Raw genomic sequence first — 19,762 nt, 5'->3', positions numbered from 1 at the left:
TGGGCGGTGTTTGTCTTCGATCAGCTTAGCTCTGAATGCCTCCGGGTGATGTTTGTCTTCAGACATGTCTGGATGGAGTTTATCTCCTGACATGCCCGGACAGATTTTGTCTGCAGATGTGTCTGGGCGTAGTTTATTTCCAGACAGTGTTTGTCTCCGGACCTATCCGGGCAGTGTTTGTCTTCGAACAGCTGAGCGCCGAATGCATCCGGGCGGTGTTTGTCTCTGAATGTGGCTGGGTGGTGTTTGTCTTCTGACGTGTCCGGGCAGTGTTTGTTTCCGAACGTGTCTGGGTGGTTTTTATGTCTGGACAGGTGTTTGTTCCTTGGATGTTTCTGGATGGGCGTTTGTCTGGGGACATGTCCGAGCGGTGTTTTTTTTCTGGACAGCTTAGCTCCAGACATGTCCGGGCGGTGTTTGTCTCCGAACGTGTCCAAGCGGTGTTTACGACGGGCGTGGGGAGTTTGTCTCCGGATGTGTCCGGGCCGTGTTCGGCTCAGGTCGGTATTTATCTCCAGGTGGTATTTATAGTATGACTGGTCCAAAATTGATTTCAGACATTATTTTGTTTCCATCTTCACTGTTATGCTATGCGGAAGCATTTTGATGAGACGGTATGAATCGTAATTAATACTCCACTGCACGTCTGCCTTCTCTTCCTTTGACATCTTGCTGCCTTGCCTTCCACCACCCCTCCTCACTCTCCCGACCTCCTCACACCCTACCCCTCCTCACTCCCCCACACCTCCTCACTCCCCTTTCTTCCTCTCTCTTTTCACTTCCACATCCTTACTCTCCCCCCTACCAACCCCTCTCCCCACCCCCTCTCCCCACCCTCTCTTCCCTTCCCCTCTCTATCTCTCCCACCCCTTTTTTCTCTCCCTCCCCTTTAATATTCCTGTCTGCGAAGTGGTGGGTTGTATTTGCTCATGTACAATAAATATAATTTTCAATATGTTTTATCCCAGGCAAAAGTGGAGGAGACGTGACAAGAACATGAATGGTTTCATCGATATTGAACAAAACGTGTAAGTAAGAGAAAATAACCCTGATAGATGTTGATAAAAACGTCCCAGTAAAAGAAATAGTCTTCCTTTTTGAAGGAAATTTAAGCAAACCTTGTCGTCTCTCGGACACATATTGCTCCTCAAATATTTTCTGTACCATAGGTTGGAGCTTTATGGGCTGGGGGATTGCTTTGAGGTACTTGTGCTGAGTTGTTTAGCCTGGGTTAGAATCTTGATCCAGATATTAATGTTCATCCTGGTGTTTTACATTAAGGGCAAGGCGTACATGTGTGTGCTGTCCCACCAAAGGACGTGAAGCAAGACAACCAGCTGCCAGCACTTGGGGGTATTGATGAACATCAATGATCCCATCATGTCTCTTAAAAACTGCAAAGAGTTGACTAGTTATTGCCGGTACCATGAACAAATAACAAATTCCTGCCAGTAAACAAAAGCAATGGTCAACCAGTTCGTGAAAGACTTGGGCCACAACCGTTTCCACTGACCAACCGTATAAGTTGGTGTTGGTTCTTTGGATAATTAAAGAAGAAGAGAAAGTTTGAGGTTTTCGGAATATCCATTGAGGAGAAGTGCATGTGGCAAGTGTCAGGAGGTACCTGATCTGAGGAGGGAAGCGATACGTGGAATACCACTTCAACCACATATGTATTGAGATGTCAGTCAACATTTGCAAATATTTAATCCATAATAAAGCATGGCAACAACTGCTTTCTACAATATTACATCAAAACTGGAAGGGCACTCGGTGGAGCACCTACCTCTGCCATGCAATGCCTGATCCACGAGAACATATCAGGCCCAATACATTATTGAAATATCATGCTCGGGTCCTGAGTTCAAATCCTGCTTGGCTGTTGAATTAATACCAGATGGGGTTGATTCAGTCTGTCATCCTTCTGAGGTCAGCAAAATGAGTACCAGCTTGCTGGGATGATTGAGCTATTTGAGTATCCTGCATTGGAGCAATGACCTGTCAAGGATTGTGCCCAATAGCTGAGGAGAGTGCTTTGGCAGCAACAATGAATGCTCTTCACAGAGTATGCTCCCAATGAATTTTGGATATTGTTTTTGGTCCTACCTCTCAATGGTGAATAATCACTTTAAAAATTCTAGTCGCCGGATCCAGATCTTCACCAAAATCGAATCAATTGATCCTTGTCACACACCCAACCTCTCCACAAAATCTCACCCAGATCTGTCCACAACTTTTTCAGATATCCTGCACATAGACAAACAAACAGACAGACAGGGGTGAAAACATAACCTCCTTCCAGCTTCAGTGGTGGAGGTAATAATACCCACCAATAATGTCAACGAACACAAGGAACTTTGATGTGGCCATTTATCCAATCATGTCTGTGCTTCATAAACCCCACATTAATTAAATTAATGAGTTTATTACCCCACAAGCGAAGTGCAAGGTAGGGTTAAGCAAATAGTCACATTCTTTCTGTCTACAGATTCAGTCTGTGTTTGACGAACTACTTGATTATCCCCACATTTTTTGAAAAAAACAACAAATCGTAATCCGCTCCGTCAGACGTCTGTCCATCCGTCATGCTCTCTTCTCCGAAATGGTTGAGAATACATTCACTAAACTTGGGAGTTATGATCATCATATATGCAATCGAGCAAGAGCAGTCCATATTTGGACATGCCTCCTGGGGTGGGGTCAAAAGGTCAAATCCCCCAAAATACAATTACAGACACATTTTTAAATGAAAGTTTTTACATGTAATAAACATTGGGGGACACATGAAATATGTAATGATTTGTTTGGATTTGACCACCGCTTCATGTCCCAGTGGGTGCGGACTTAGAATCACAGGGATCAAAATGGTTAAAAGGTACTGAAGAGAACTGTTCTTTTTCAGGGAAGCAAAGATGAACGAGTCTACTGATTACCAAGACGTCGTTCTGAACGACTCATATCCAGCAACTAAACCAAAGAAACCCACTCTTTGGAAGCGTCTAAAGTAAATAATTTTCTTTTCTTCATCTTTACTTTTTTAACTTGTTTTTGGAAATATAAGAAACTGACTTTTCAATCCTTTTCAACCCAGGCATCGGTGCAAGAAACATGACAAGGAGGAGAAGGATTGTGGCAACAATAAACATCCCATGTAAGTACGAGAAAATGTCCCTTCAGAATGTTGTGACATGAAACATATGAGCAAGAAAAATGGTATTCCTTTAAGGAAATGAAAGCTAACCCTGTCACATCTCAGGACATCTTCCATCTGCCTCGAACTCAGCTTGCCTTACCTTTGCCTGCCAATCTTGCTGCTTGTATAAGTTGCTCGCAATAATCACTTCCACTTCACTGCGAAGCTTTGTTGGTGCTAAAACGGAAGCTGTGTTGGTGCCGAAAAGGAATGAAATTCAACATTTTGAATTATTCTCACTGATTTCAACATCACCGTAATGCACATTATCAAGTTGTTTCAGCTTTCTTTACATAAGAAGATTATTTGTCATTCCGGATACCACCGGGTGGTGCAAAACGATGCACATTTACATTGACAAAATCGGAGTCTTTCCCCCCAGCCCCGCCTGAACCCCCTCCAAGATATGCTACCGAGGCAGAAACCATACTTGGGGTACCCCGTGGGAACATGCAAGAATTGATTGAGTCGTTTTTTTAGTTTTTTGAAGCATATGCACTGACAATAGAAAGTCTACACCCCCTTTCAAAATTTTCACCTTTTGTTGCCTTATATCCTGGAATTAAATTTCATTAACTCAGACTTTTTCCACCATTATTGACACATCATAACCCACAACTTCCAAATGAAAAACAAATTCTAAAAATTTCAGAAAATTAATGAAAAATACAAAACTAGAATATCTTGGTTGGATAAGTGTCCACCCCACTGAGTTAATGCTTGGTGGAAGCACCTTTAACAGCATTTACAGCTGTGAGTTTGTTGGGATAGGTCTCCACCAACTTTGCACACCTTGATTGGCAATATTTACCCATTCTTCTGCACAAAACTGTTCAAGCTCAGTCAAGTTGTGTGGGGAGTGTTGATGGACAGCAATCTTCAAGTCATGCCACAGATTTTCGATTGGATTTAGGTCGGGGCCTTGACTCGGCCACTCAAGGACATTTATCTTTTTCTTCCTTAGTCAATAAAGTGTAGCTTTGGCTGTGTGCTTCAGGTCGTTGTCATGCTGAAAAGTGAACTTCCTTCCAAATTTCTGCTTTCTTGCAGAGGACAGCAGGTTTTCCTCTCAGATTTTTCTGTATTTTGCTCCATCCATTTTCCCTTGACTCTGCCTGTCATCTTTCTGAGGTCGGCAAAATGAGTGCCAGCTTGCTGGTATCCTGTGTCGGAATGACGACCTGTCCAGGATTGTCCAATCGCCAAGGAGACTGCTCAGGCAGCACCAATGCTCTGCACAGATTATGGTCCCAATGGATGGATCGATGGATTTTCCCTTCCATCCGGACAAATGCCCCAGTCCCTGCTGATGAGAAATATCTCTGTAACATGATACTGCCTCCACCATGCTTCGAAGTCGGGATGGTGTTCTTTGGGCGATGTGTTATGTTGGGTTTGCACCAAACGTAACCGTTTGCATTTACGCCAAAAGTTCCTTCTTTGTTTCATCAGCCCACAAACTTTTTGCCGCATGTCTTCAGAATCTTCAGCGTGTTTTTTTGCATCCCTCAAACGGGACTCAAAGTCGGCTTTTTTGAGTCATGGCTTCCTTCTTGCCACCCTCCCCTACAGGCCAGACTTATGGAGTGTTTGGGATATTGTTGTCACATGCACACATCGAAAGTTGCCATTGATCAAATTCGTTCTTCGTTTAAGTTTGTAAAAGTTGAGATACACCACGTCCACTGCACTTCCTTCATCCACCCAACATTGGACTATCAAAGTCAGCATGCATTAATGTGGAGCATTCCTGGAATTGAGATTTGAAATTTGCATTTTGATTAAATGATCAGCTGTTTCAACTTCCCTTTTAATCATTTGCCTCTTCATGTTCAGATTTCGCTTCTTCTTCTTCTTTCATACACTGTACATAGCTGTGAGTTTATAGCTGGGCCGGTATTCAAACCCAGGTTAGGATGGCTTGGAGGTGCATGTGGGAGCTCGGGTCACCAAGTTAAAGGCGCTGTCACACCTTGACGATTTAGCCAGCGTATACCGACCTATGAAAATTTTGCCGAACCAAGCTGGCACACGTCGAATACGTTATGGGTAAGTTGTGTATACATTAAGAGCACGCTGAAAAACGATGAAGTATGCTGTCATATTTCGTGGTACGTCTCGTACGTCATGAAATTTCAAGCATGCTGAAAATTTTACGACGTACTCACAGTATGGCTCACACGTTCCTCTATGCTGGGAATAAGTTGTAGGCACGATATGCGATCGTTGACACACGTCGACACAAGTTCCTTGTAAGTTACTCATAAGTCGAACCACGTCGAGGTAATGTTTAGCATACCCGAAACTTATTTTCTCCGTCAAGGCACATTTTCTTTTTTTCTCCTTGGCTCCATGAAGACACCTGACGAAATATCTGAAGTTGTTGTTGTTTTTTTTATTTTTATTTTTAGTCTATCACGAATTTTAAAATACTGTATATTCGGACATTTGCTTTTAAGTTTCGACGTCGAGGTGACAATCTCCTCAAACAGAAAATATTCACAGAGGAGGAACTAAGAATAAGACATGAGCAACGTGAAGAGGCAATCGGGCGTGACGAAATATTGGAAGTTATTGTTGTTTCTTTTTTTTTTAAACGCTGCCAATATGCCATTATACGGTAGCTGTAAATTAGAAATACGTTCAGTAAGTTCTGTGGTCGTCCGGAAGACGTCAATCAAATACGTCTACATACGTCAATATGCGTTGGAGGTACGTTACACATAGGTTCAAAGCACGTTACTCATAGGTTATAAATAAGTTTCAGGTACGCTAATCATTACCTCGACGTGTTTCGACTTATGAGTAACTTACAAGTAACGTGTGTTGACATGTGTCAACGATCGCATAACGTGCCTACAACTTATGGCCAGCGTAGCAGAAAGTGTGAGTCATACGCTGGCATACGTCATAAGATTTCAAGCATGCTAAAATTTCAGGACAACCGCAAAGTACAACGATGAAAGCCAGCGTACTACGACGTATGGCAGTGTTTTTCAGCGTGCTCTTAACGTATACAAAACTTACCCATAACGTATTCAACGTGTGCCGGCGTTTTAGACAAATTTTTCATAAGTCGGCATACGCTGGCTAAATCGTCAAGATGTGACAGCGCCTTAAAAACAAAAACTTTTTGGTGATGTTCATACCCTCTTCACCATTTATTGGCTTCATCGTTTAAACTGTGTTTGGAGATACTTAGTCAGTCGGGTATCAGTCCAGTAGTGTTGTTTATTGTCTGAATGCATAAAACATATAGAACCAATGCAGTCTGATTCTCACCAACCTGACTATATTTTAAATTTGACATTGTTTCTTCTTTGTGACATTTTTAAAACTACAGCTACACAAAATCTTTCTTTTCTGCAGGAATTTTGAGCCTCAAGTGACGAATGTGTCGCTTGAGGCAGAGAACAACGAGCCTCAAAAGAGAAATGGATCGTTTGAGGAAGAGCCGTTAACTGGTGAGTTTTGAGAATTATTTGGGAATTTATCTTTTCACAGAATAAATGATCATCTCTGTTCCAAGTATTTTGCATGTGAGAGGAGAGACCTGAAAATGGTTGTTTTTATTTGTTAATTTGCACTTGGTGGCTGCTGGATCCTCCTGACAATGACATAAACGATCATAAAGATCATGCTCAGGAGGAAGGATGATGTGCGATGATGGTACACTGCTTGCTTGAAGTGAGATCTGCACATATCTCACTGTTTATCAGGTGAATGTTTATTAATGTTCTGAAATATCTCCTCTTTGCATTTCTCAGATGAAAAAGTGAAGGCCTACCTTCTATGTCACAGAGATTTTCTGTTTGAGTACCTTCACTCTCATTATAGTGAGCTGTGTGGGTACGTGCATGAGCAGGTGCCCATTGAGACACTAAAGAGCTGGCTCGCTGCGAAGAAAGGTGAGTACCAAAGGCATACTGTGAAACGGAGGTCAAGAGGCTTGGGAGAGAGTCGGCAATGATCACGTCAATCCACCAGACAATATTTTGTTTTCATGATATTTTATCTCATCTCAAATGTAACAGCATTTCTTTTTTCTTCGAATCTTTCCTCATGAGTCAAACCTTTCTTGGATCCATTTTGACTCTTCTTGCCAGCACTGCTTTGTCTGACTGACAGGATGGCCTTGAGGTATGCACACTTGCCTCCATGCTGTCTAACCTGAGTTTGAATCCTGACCCAGTTATAAACTGTCATCCTGGTGTTGCACAGGCAGGGTCATTCACCAATGTGTGCCGTCCATCGGATGGACATTAAATGGGAGTCCCATCTGCTGGCATTAGTTTGTGGATGTTAAAATCCCATCGTGTCCTTTGCGAGGAGTCGGCGAGCCATTGCCGGCACCCTGAACCTATTTCAAATCCTACCCTAACCAGTAGAGGGCACTGCATCAGCAGTACAGCCGGCACCCTGAACAAATTTCAAATCCTACCCTAACCAGTAGAGGGCACTGCATCAGCAGTACAGCCGGCACCCTGAACCTATTTCAAATCCTACCCTAACCAGTAGAGGGCACTGCATCAGCAGTACAGCCACCACCCTCTGCCAATGATGCGGCCCTGCTAACTTGTGCTTCATTAGAATGAAGAAGAAGACTGCTTTGATTCTGAAATATAAACCCCTTTAATATCAATCCGAAAACGTAATTTTGTGTTCTTCATTGCTGTCCAACACTGTTTCAGATGCATTTGTGTGGTTTTTCCACCATTATTCCTCCTTTATCCTTTTCCTGAACAGAATTCCTCATTCATAAATTGATCTGTGTCCAGCAAGGCTGTACGGAGGTAGCAAATTTACCTCTGAACTGTCCAGTCTGCTTTGATTGATTATTATCATTCTGACCATACACTGTCAAATGAAGAGCTCGTCTTGCTCGTGTCGAACTGTTTTTGGCATTGTTGGTCCGCCAAAGGGTTGATGCCAGAAAGGTCAGCTTTCCCTCGCTTCTGACGGCAGATAGCAATGTCCTCCCTGGCGATTCCATCCGTTTAATAAAATAAAATTGGTGCTTCGCCAGTCGGGCGTTTGGTCACAAATTTGCAGTCCCTCAGATGGACCTTGTGCTGGGTGTCCCATCTGATCACATTAGTTTGGAGATACAAAACATCTTTCGATGCCTTTCATGAAAAGTTGGCGAGTTATTGCCGGCACTCTGAACAAATTACAACAACCTTCCTTTACCAACTCCAATCATGTCAGGCTTTCCCGACCGCTTCCTGACAGTCTTGGGCCAACCTTACATGTTCTGAGCCCTTGACCTCTTACTCGGGGACATGGTGTATGAACAACTGTCTAGCAAAGAAGAAGAAGAAGAAGAAGAAGAAGAAGGAGGAGGAGACTAATTTATGAAATTGACATCTGATTTCCACAATTCACACACACATCGGAACAATGTGGTATTCTGTCCATTGATATTTTTATTTTACAGCATCTGTTTTGTATTGATTTTGCCTCTTCTTTCCAGGATATTCTCTCAATCGGAGTGAGGATGATGAGAGTGAAGAAAGTGATGACAGTGATGAGTCTGAGTCTGAGTCAAATCAAGACGAGCTCATTGTTAAGCCTAAAGTGGTAAGCAACACATTGGATTACCTTAATAAAAGGCCTGGTGTTGGCTTAATGGGTAAGGTGGCTGGCTTAAGATTTTAGGGTCTTGAGTTTGAGCCCCTGCTGTGCATTGAATTAACACCAGGTGGGTTCTGAGGTCGGCAAAATGAGTACCAGCTTGTGGGTAACAGGGACACTGCATCAGTGGCACATTGCCCCCATCCCAGATCTTAAGAATTCAAAAGGGCATGTGGTAAGGGAAGAGTATTGACTGTGGGAGATTTTAACTTGCCAGGGATAGATTGGGTCCAGGAACAGGGAAAGGGCAGAGTGGATGAGGATTTCTCAGTTTTAGTCCAGGATTGCTTTTTAACCCAGTTTGCAGATCATGAGGGGGAGTGCAGTGTTAGACCTTTTAAGTAAAGATCCCAATATGGTGGAGGAGGTGGAGGTTGGGGAGCATTTAGGAGCAAGTGAACATAACATTGTGTGTGCAAAGATTTTGTTGAGGGTTAGAGTTCAGGATAGTAGGGTAAGGCTATTAAATTTCAGGAAGGCAAACTTTGAGGATATGAGGAGAGAATTGGGTGATGCAGATTGGGAGACTCCAACAACAGGAAAATCAGCATCAGAAAAATGGGAAACCTTTAAAAACCAAATGTAAAGAGTGCAGAGTCAGTACATTCCAATGAGGTGTAAAAGTAGAAGTAGAAATAGACCAGGGTCGTTGAGCAGTGAATTAAGTAATGCTATCAAGGAGATGCAGAAGGCATTTATGAGGTATAAAATAACAGGACTGGAGTTAGATTTAATCACTATCGAAGTAAACAGAGGCAAGTTAAGAAAATAACTCGGCAAGCCAAAAGAGAGTATGAGAAGGACGTAGCTAAGAATATTAAACATAATAGCAAGGCTTTCTTTAAGTATATCAGGGGAAAATAACAGGTTAGGATCAGTGTGGACCCATTGAGGAATAGCACCGGGAGAGTGGTTCGTGATGAAAGTGAGATGGCAGGCTTATTAAACAGGTATTTTGCTTCAACATTTACACAAGAACTGTCAGGAAAATTGCCAATAGCTGAGAGTATCAATCACTGAGGTGAGAAAGGGCTTTTACAGAAGATCCAGGTTGAAGTGGAGGAAGTAAGGGAGCAGCTAGGTAATCTCAGTTGATTAGGCTCCAGGTCCAGATAATATGCAACCGAGAGTCATGAGGGAGGTGGCTGAGCAGATAAGCGAGATGTTAACGGATGTTTTCAATAGCTCACTGGAGTCAGGACAGGTACTGAAGGATTGGAGAGTAGCAAATGTAACACCATTATTTAAGAAAGGATCCAGAAAAGAATTGGGAAACTATAGACCTGTTAGTTTGACTTCAGTTGTGGGGAAGTTGTTGGAGATATTAATGAGGAACCATTTAAATAAATACAACTTAATTAAAGGTAGTTAGCATGGGTTTACCAAATGTCGTTCCTGTCTAATAAATGTTTTAGAGTTCTATGAATCAGTGTCTAATTGGGTGGATGAGGGAAAGGCAGTGGACATAGTATATCTAGACTTTAAGAAAGTATTTGATGAGGTACCACATCGGAGGTTGTTCGCCAAAGTGAGGGCTTGTGGAGTGGCTGGTCAGGTGGCTAACTGGATTGCAAACTGTCTTTGTGATACGAAGCAAATTGTGGCTGTGAGTGGGAGGATGTCTTGCTGAGAAGTTGTAAATAGCGGGCTACCTCAGGGATCAGTACTCGGACCATTACTATTCATTATTTACATTAATGATATGGATAATGGAATGAAGAGTAAACTTTCCAAATTTGTGGATGACACAAAGCTTGGAGGTAAGGTGGACAGCAGAGGGGGTGGTGATCAGATACAGGAAAGTATTGATATTCTCTAGATTGGGCAAAAGATTGGCAGATGGAATTTCACCTGAGAAAGTGTAAGGTGTTGGGGATGGAAAACAACAATGAAAATAGAGATTACAGGATGCAAGGTGTAATTTTGGAGCGTGTCACACAGGAGAAGGATCTGGGGGTGGTAATAGATATGGGAGGTGAGCAGGCAGCACAGTGCCAGCCAGCTCGAGGTAAAGCAAATCGGGTTTTAGGTTGTATTCAGAGGGGGATCAATTATAAATCAAAAGAGGTGGTGTTAAAATTGTACAGGAATTTAGTGAGGGCCGTTAAGGGTGGCTGTGTGGTTGATGTGTGTTTTTAACAAAGCCCATGCCCCCACCCCGATGGCAAGAAAAGGGGAAATATATATTTATATAAATAAAAAAGATAAAATTACAAAAAAAAACAACAAAAAAAACGAAACAAGCTCAAATGAGTTAAGATCCTCATCCTCTTAATGTTGACGTCATAAAAACGAATATGACGTCATTGTAATGTATCAGGTTTGCGATAAATTATGTGCTAATGCCCGGCTTCATTCCTGCAAACAAAATTTAAACAGCTTGCCTAGTTTCGGAGATAATGGTATAGGCGATTTCCATTAGCGGCGATATTATGACGTCACCTTTTTTTCTCAGAAGAATTTCCAAAATTGGAGATGGTAACTGCCTGCGCGTGGGCTTTCTGCATATACATAGCAAGTTTCACAAAGATCCGATGAGAACTCTGGGTTGTGAAACAAAAAAAGTCAAAAATAGGAATGACGTCATAAAAATTGATATGACGTCAAAGTGATGCATCATATGTGCGGTAATTCATTTCTGCTAATGCCCTGTTCGATTCCCGCAAACAGAATTCAAAAAGCTTGCCTAGTTTCGGAGATAATTTTTTAGGTGATTTCCATTAGCGGAGATATTTTGACGTCATAACTTTTTTTTCTTGGAGGAATTTTCAAAATCGGAGATGGTTACTCTCTGTGCAGGGTATTTTTACATATATATGCCAAGTTTCAGGAAGTTTCGATGAAAACAGTGGGCTGTGAAACAAAAAAGTCCACAAGAAGAAGATGAAGAACAACAACGTGAATAAGACTTAGAGATCCTCCACGAGGATCTAAAAAAGTCCACAAGAAGAAGATGAAGAACAACAACGTGAATAAGACTTTGAGATCCTCCACGAGGATCTAAAAATAACTATAAAAAACTGCAAAAAAAAAAACGACCAAAAATTTCTTTTTTATTTCATTAATTAAAAACATTTTTTTTTTTGCATTTTCTTCCTTGGATCTTGTGTGGATGGGTTAGTGTGGTGTTTGCGCAGGCATGATGGGCTGAATGGCCTCCACCTGTGTTGGATTTCCTTGTTTCTTGTTCCCCCCCCCCTCCACAGCCCCCCCTCTCGAAAATGAAGCAGCTAAGCAGCCACAGACTGCATACAAAAAATAAAAACAACCTTTACACAGTAATACCCTGGTTTGTGATGGGGATGCATTCCTGAAAAGTTTGATGAGTATCAGAGTCATTTTTTTCATAACAATTCATGGAATGAGTGAGGGATGCGTTCCTAACGTCGCCACTTCAGGGATTATATTTCACTTTTTACCTGTGATATTACTAATTTTTAATTAATGACAGTTATAGTGAAGTACACAAACATGCAGCAGTTCTTTCGGCAATTTTGCAATCTCCCAATTTGGTACTTTCACGATGTATTCTGGAATCTTTATCAGTCTTTTAAGTTCTGAAAACGTTCGAGAATATAATGTGCGACTTTTAAAGAGACGTAAGTGTGAGTTTAGGCAACGCAAATCAGATGTTGGTACAAATAACTTGATGTAAATCGGGGTATTACTGCATTTATTTATTATCCCAATTATTTCCTTCTTTTTAGTTCCAATGAGATTTCTTACAATAGTTAATGTGAGATAGACAGGATTGCCGAGAAGTACTCGCACTCCCCTCTGAGCTGTTGAACCTGGGTTTGAATCCCGACTCAGCTGTAATCTATCATCCTGGTGTTTCACAGGCATGGTTATTCATCAATGTGTGTGCTTGTACCCCGGATGGACGTTAGACTGGGTGTTCTGTCTGCTGGCATTAGTCGGTGGACGTTAAAGATCCCACGGTGTTCTTCACGAAGAGTAGGTGAGCTATTGCCGGCACCATAATCAAATTCCGAATTCCTGCCCTGACTTCCAGAGCCAGAGTGGGAACCTGACCAGCATTGTGGCCTCATAACTCCTTTAACAGTATGGACTTTCTGCGTAGAGTATGGGACATGAATATGATGATGATTTTTGAGTTGATGTGAAATAATCATTTAAACACATCTTCATTATTTATCTTGCATTTCATAAGCACTGTTGTCATGCTCTGTTTGTGCCTTTGTTTTCAGGTCGGGAACTGGGTGGTTATCTCCACAATTGGAGAAGGAGGTTGCACAATTGTCTCCAAAGCTCAGAACATCAACTCTGCAGAAGAGGTACAAGCTTGTGTTATATTTCCTGTGTCTTCCTTTCACCTTCTGGGAGCTGGTACAGCTCGTGGGAGAGCTCATAGAACACAGATCAGAACACGGTAGGGGGAGGCGGGGGGGGGGGTAAAAAAAACACAGACAGCAGGTTCGATGGACATGACAGAGGAACACATGGAAGAAGAATGAGAGCAAAGGGATGGGGAGATTCTCCTGCATCTGAATTTGTCTCCTTAATTTCTGTTTCAATGAAACATGCTTTTTCTTTCGACTTGGTCCTTTTTTCTTCACACTATTTCAGGCCCCACATCATTCCTGGAGAAGATGACATCATAGATGTGATTACAATGGACAAATAATTTAATGTGTAATTTAACAGATGATGGCTGTGTGTTGGAAATCTCAGCAAAAAGAATGGGGAAAACCCCTTGAGGCAAAGTTGATGGGGATTCTTAATTCCTATCATTGTTTTTTTTTTCCATTCTTTTTTCCCCCAATTCTCATATTGATTTCCATCACTGACCTCTTCCCCACCCCCTTCTATTCTCTCACCCTTTGTACCTCATTTTTATTTTCTCTTTCTTCCAATTCCTGCCACTCAACTATATTCACCTGTGATGTGTCCACGTAAGGGTCTACCTGTTCTCCATTTTATCCTCCATCTATGTAAAGTTGTCCATTTCTGACATTTAGCTCCTACATATATTTCTGTTTAAATGAATGTCATCATTGTATTCCACAATACACTGATATCATCTACATCGGTGAAACTCCTTTGGTATATTACAGAAATCCTTTTTTTGTGTGACGACCTATATGGAGCTTTCTGTATTTTCGTTGTCAGGAAAGTGCTATTCCGATATCCTGATTCATTTCTCAACCCATTTCATCCAAATGGTGTGCAATTCTAACCCAGCACGACCACAATTATGTGAATTACTCCCATGGTAGTTTTTTTTGTTTACAAGGTATTTTTGTACAAGTTGGCCGGGTACAAGAGCTTGCAAGCACATTACCGTGATTTCTGTGCCAGGCAGGAGAAAGTCTCTGTGTCGGTAAATACAGAAATAGTGTCCATTGTTGGAGTTTTTCCCATCGCCGTTCACTCCTATTAACTTCACGGAAAATACCGAAGTGCCGTCTTTACATTGCATAAAGTAATGACGTGATTCTGCTGCACACACATACAAAACCTGACAATGTGTTTTTATTTGAATATGTTTTTTGTAACAATTTGGACAGGATCACCCCCAAAATGCATGTTTTGACAGAAACTTTTCAAAATTTTCCATGGGCATGCCTCGGACCATCATAGTGTGAAGTTGTTTTGCTCGTTGCTTTCCTTTCTTCAAAAGGTCTGCAGTTTCATCCCTGTATATATTTTACTCACTTTCCTACATTGTAACCAAAATCTCATGACATGACCTCTTATTGTCTCTTTCAGGTTGTTTTGAAGGAGGCAAAAAATGTGGCAGGTATCCAACAAGTAAGTTTGTGTGAATGTGGAGATAATGGTGTTTTAACGGCTGAACCAACACAGTTTAATTAACCCCTGAACCGTCCTGTTAGATCTTTTATCTGTGATTGATTTTTGTCTATTTGCCCTGGATGCTGATTCTCTCTCTCTCTCTCTCTCTCTCTCTCTCTCTCTCTCTCTCTCTCTCTCTCTCTCTCTCTCTCTCTCTCTCTCTCTCTCTCTCTCTCTGTGTGTGTGCGTTACAATCTTATGGTTGTATTTAAGGTCATGTTTTCATTTCATTCGTTATTTTGTGGCAACATACATCAATACATACATTGCGCCCCTACAGGATTGCTAAAAAGTAAACCAAAGCACTGTCGAGTTGCATTCCTAACCTTAATACAGCTTATAGAATAAATTTGTTCAATTTTCTCTTTCTCTTTTCTTTCTTTTTTTTTTGCAGCTTCGGGAAGAAGCTGCGATGATGAAGCTCCTTGATCATAAAAACATTTGTAAGTATGGATTTCACTCAAACTTATCGCAGTATGAACAAAACACATTATAAATTGCTTCTGTGGCAAGAATTTCTCACTTATCATTCAACTAAATGACTTTTCTTCAACTCAATGAAAACATTTCGGTTTATTGAGAACTGCAAACATTGGACAAGGCACTATGAAGACTGATATTTGCCAAGTTTACAACAATAAAACAAACTTACAAATATATTCATATATAGAAATACTAATAATATTCATCATTTAAAATTACATGAATATGTATATTATGCATTAAAATAAATGTATAGAATAAAAATGCAAATTATCCAGAGAGAAAAGGACATTTTAAATGACAACAAAAGTTGTCCGAGCTTGGGGTCCCCACAGCGCAAAGCTCACTCAGCAAGGGCAATAGGAGCACTGGCATCAGCAACGAGATGGCGTGCACCGTCTCCGCAAATGTCGAGCGTCACCTGCAAACGCCCAGAGCGAGTACCAAGCTCAGAGTGAGCACCGCTGTGGTCCGTGCTCCCAGGCCTTGCAGATGGGCTGTGGGAATAAATCTGTCAACATAGAACAGTGGTAAATGCTGGCTCAGAACCCGGGACCATGCGCCCTGCACGTCAACATGAGACTGAGTGCGCCCTACTCAAGCACTCGGAGCACTTTGTTCGTCCCGACAGCAAGCTCAATCTGAGCACTGTGTGAGCTCCACCTGCTCAGTTGCTCTTCCTCTTGGACCTCGGTCATCGTACTGGCGTCCTCCTTCCATGATCACACTCCTGCATCGGAGTGATGACCTGTTCAGGAATGTGCTTCCACCCCACTCGCACCCCCGCCCCCTGCCTTCGGATCCCTTTGGATCCGAAGATGAAAAAGGAGTAGTTCTTCTTTATCATGGCATGTGTGAACAAAATTGAATCGTATTTTCAACAAAGTCTCCATCATCACAATTCCTGTCTCAGAGAGACCTGATTAACTCGTTTTAGAGAATAAATGTACATCTTGAGATTGAAATGCAATTCCATTTTCTTTATTATTGGTCTTTGAGATTCAATAGGATGGTGTAGACGAAGCGCACTTGAGCTGTTGAGTCTGGGTGCAGTTCCCACCGTTGGACTCGTGTTTCACCGAAAGCAGGGTAATGGATGCAAGAAGACACTTGAAGGGAGATAGTGAGGGAAGGGTGAAGAGGACACAGAGGCTGAACAAGCTGAATAAGGAAGGTTTTAGCAAAGATGGGAATAGTTGTTTCATATGCGGCCTTTGGCTGCTAGTTACGTCATTTTTTCTGAAAGCATGGCTGTGCCGCTGAGTACTCACTTTTCTGACCTCAGAAGGATGACAGGTTGGGTCAACCCCACATGATGCTATTTCAACGGCATGACAGGGGCTCAAACTCAAGACCCTAAAGCTGCCACCTTAACCATTAAGCCAACACCAGGCTTCATTGCAATAGTGATGGTGATTGACCATGTGAGAAAAGAACGACGAACTGGTGTGAGAGGAAAAGGGAGGCTGAGCGCAGGATATAAAATTAACCAGAGGAACAGAAACACGCACACAGTAATGAACCCACGATACGAAGGCACATTAATGAACACTACAAAAGTGTTCAACAAGCGATAGCAACAGAAACAAATGTTGAACGGTATACGTAGCTTTGGAAGTGAATCACTTCAAATTGAGAGGAGAAGCTGCCACTGGAAACTGGACCCTCTTTTGAGCTCTTTGTGTTTCACTTTCAATTGCTTTTGTGTGCAATAATCAACAAGAAAAAGAGCAATCAGAGATTACAAGCCCTCGCCAGTACTTGTTTTGTGTGGTGTTCGTGTTCTGGTATGTTAAGCCTGGCGATGGCTGAGTGGTTAGGGTGGTGGCTTGGGATCCTCGGGTCCTGAGTTTGAGCTCTGTTATCCACTAAATTAATACCAGGGGGTTTACTCAGCCTGTCCTCCTTCTGAGGTTGGTGAAATGAGCACCAGTGTACTGGTAATAGGGGCACTGCTTCAGCGGCATAGCTGTGCCCCAAACCAATGATGCACCCAGCAGCCAAAACGGCTGTACATGATGGGAACTGGTATGTTATGGAGTTAATCGACGTAACTATAACTGCCACTTTATAACTGCAGGCAGTGATGACCAGGTACCAAGACGTCCCGCTGTGATGCAACCCTGCTTTGACTAGACACTTGACCCCGACTCAATGATGCTTATTATTATTTAATTGAATTCAGAATGGGATTAAAATAAATTCAATTCAAATGAAGTGGAAGAGCAAATAGGTACAGTGCTACATTGGAGTCATTAGGAGGAACCTGAATAGAATTCAGGTTTCAGCTGCTACTCCTCCACCCTCAAATCCATCTAGGCACAGCCAAGTGGGCCTTATTTTTAAGAAAGAACCCATATCAAAAAAAAAAAAACTTATTGCTGCCAGACCGTGTCCAATCAAGTTGAAATTTAAAACATACATTCCCCATCACAACCAGATCATAATTGTGAATTTCTGCATCCATCGATGAAGCGGATCAAGAGAGAATTTTAAAAAGGATTTGAGCTCAATCCAATATGGCTGCAAGACCATGTGACCTATGAATTATTCATGAATACCCTGGAATTTCCAAGGTTCGAGGAACATTTTTGTGAAGTTTCCTCTGTGATATATGACGTCATATGTGTGAACGTTTTGTTCCACAACATATGTGTGAAGGTGACCCTCAAAGTTTTTCATGCTGATAGGATGTAGCATTCTATGTATGCCATTATGACGTCATAACGAAGGCACCGATGACATCATGAAACGACAAGGGCACTCGGTAGAGCACATACCTCTGCCACATATTACTTGATACACAAGGGCCCAATACATTTTTGAAATATCATGCTAGGCAGTACTATATCGTTTTTGGCCACATCTCTCAATGGTGAAGAATCACTTTATAAATTAAATAATTCTCATATCCAGATCTGGATTCAGATCTTCACCAAAATCGAACCAATTCGTCCGTGCGACAAACCCAACCTGCCACCAAGTTTCGTCCGAATCCGTACACAACGTTTTGAGATATCATGCTACATTTGGTGTTTGGCCCTATCAATCAATGGTGAAGAATCACTTAAAAAATTCTAGTAGTCGGATCCGGGTCCGGATCCGGATCTTAACCAAAATATAATCAGTTCATTTTTGTCACACACTGAACCTGTCCACAAAATTTCATCCCGATCCGTCTACAACTTTTTGAGATAGCCTGCACACAAACAGACAGAAAGGAGCAAAAACATAACCTCCTTCACCTTTGGTGGTGGAGGTAAAAATATTTACCCCCATGAGGAGAACTTGTCATGTGCGAAGTTTCAATATTTTCCTTGGTGCGGTTTTGGAGCTACAACGGTCCAAAGTTTTTCTTTTTTCCAACATGGCTGACACACCACGTGACCTTTGACGACATAATTATCATTAAAACATTCTGCATGAGTAGTCGCTCCCGTGTTGAAAATTTCATCTCAATCCAACATGCAGTTGCAGAGAAAAACACTCATGTTCTGTGCGGACAAACAAACAAACAGACAGACAAACGGACCCAAATGCAATACCCTCTCTGCTGGCGAGGGTAATAATGAGATAGCCACACACGGTAAATCAAATCTACTTTGCCAACCTCATCTGAGCAGTGTGTTCGCTGAATATCTTCCTATCGCAACAATTCTCATCAGTTGTTTGCCTTAACCTCAGTGTCCTCTACATGACTTGGTATTCAGGCATGAACTAGCCTTACAACACCCATGTTTATTGTATCGATGTACTTGTGAGTGGTGGGGTGCCCCCCAAATACTTACAGACAAGATCATGAATGGTGAAAGGACGATATTGACCCTCACCTGTTGAGTAATTGTCATTTGAAGGGTCACACAAAATATGCATGTTCATCATGTTGTTTAAAGGTGTTTGACTTTGGGTGAGTTTCTTATGTTATCTTAACTTGTGCTCCACTGTCTTGTTTCTCCACAGTGAAGTTTATTGACATCGTTGAAAATCCAAAGCTTGATCAAGTTTTCCTCGTTCTGGAGTATGTGGATGGAGGTGAGGCTTCTGATATAATTTTGCTGAAAATCCACTGTTTTTGACCATCAAGTTGACTTTTACTTCAGAAGCAAAATAATTTAGTAATTAATAAATATGAATTATGATGTCCTAATTTTGTTGGGGCCTTTTATACTCTCTCCGAGGCACATGCTCGACCATGTATATTAGAGGAACAAAAAGAGCAGAAAAGATGGCATCAACATCTTTAGTTTCATATTCTCATGTTCACAGTCTCATGTCCCTATAAGCAGTCTGTTGTTTTGAGCTCAACCATGAATGTTGATCCAAATAGGAAAGTAAGTAAAAAATGTTGGAAGTCAAGGCTTGTTGCTCTGATACATGGAATATCTTTCAGTTCTGACAAATCTCAGTCTCACCATGTCACTTTGGCAGGATTGTCAAAAACAACCCACTGATCTACTTCCATGGTCAGACACAATAAGTGGTTCGGTCTCGTGACTTTATAGGCCTCACCATCAGCCACGGTGTGGATCACACATCAAAGCTGTCTTCGAAACTGAGTTGCAGACTCCAACATTCCAAATAATTCCTTAAACTCATAGCCGACAAGGTACTTCTGTGTTGTTCAATGGAGACATG

The 19,762-nt window shown here is 41.8% G+C and overlaps 1 protein-coding gene and 1 long non-coding RNA gene across 5 annotated transcripts in view; one reads left to right on the top strand and one right to left on the bottom strand.

Annotated features, from left to right (window-relative positions):
* The window catches only part of LOC147023456 (putative serine/threonine-protein kinase MARK-C), a 51,263-nt gene that overhangs the window by 8,370 nt on the left and 23,131 nt on the right, over positions 1-19,762 (top strand). For all 4 annotated transcript variants that reach the window (XR_015060196.1, XM_085888871.1, XM_085888869.1 and 1 more), the window contains exons 3-12: positions 969-1,028; positions 2,903-3,004; positions 3,092-3,151; positions 6,563-6,657; positions 6,961-7,101; positions 8,667-8,773; positions 13,039-13,125; positions 14,561-14,602; positions 15,039-15,087; positions 19,088-19,159. Coding sequence is in view for 3 of the 4 variants with exons in the window: in XM_085888871.1 (XP_085744997.1) it covers positions 969-1,028; positions 2,903-3,004; positions 3,092-3,151; positions 6,563-6,657; positions 6,961-7,101; positions 8,667-8,773; positions 13,039-13,125; positions 14,561-14,602; positions 15,039-15,087; positions 19,088-19,159 (815 nt within the window). In the remaining variant the exon portion in view is untranslated. The remainder of the gene's footprint in view (positions 1-968; positions 1,029-2,902; positions 3,005-3,091; positions 3,152-6,562; positions 6,658-6,960; positions 7,102-8,666; positions 8,774-13,038; positions 13,126-14,560; positions 14,603-15,038; positions 15,088-19,087; positions 19,160-19,762) is intronic.
* The window catches only part of LOC147023455 (uncharacterized), a 40,209-nt gene continuing 38,219 nt past the window's right edge, over positions 17,773-19,762 (bottom strand). The window contains exon 6 of the long non-coding RNA XR_015060197.1: positions 17,773-18,515. This is a non-coding gene — a long non-coding RNA (uncharacterized LOC147023455). The remainder of the gene's footprint in view (positions 18,516-19,762) is intronic.

This window comes from Eptatretus burgeri, chromosome 7 (assembly GCF_056783735.1).
Source record: "Eptatretus burgeri isolate ZD-2024b chromosome 7, Ebu_testis_v1, whole genome shotgun sequence".
Classification (NCBI taxonomy): domain Eukaryota; kingdom Metazoa; phylum Chordata; class Myxini; order Myxiniformes; family Myxinidae; genus Eptatretus; species Eptatretus burgeri.
This window is presented reverse-complemented; position numbering and strand designations above follow the sequence as displayed.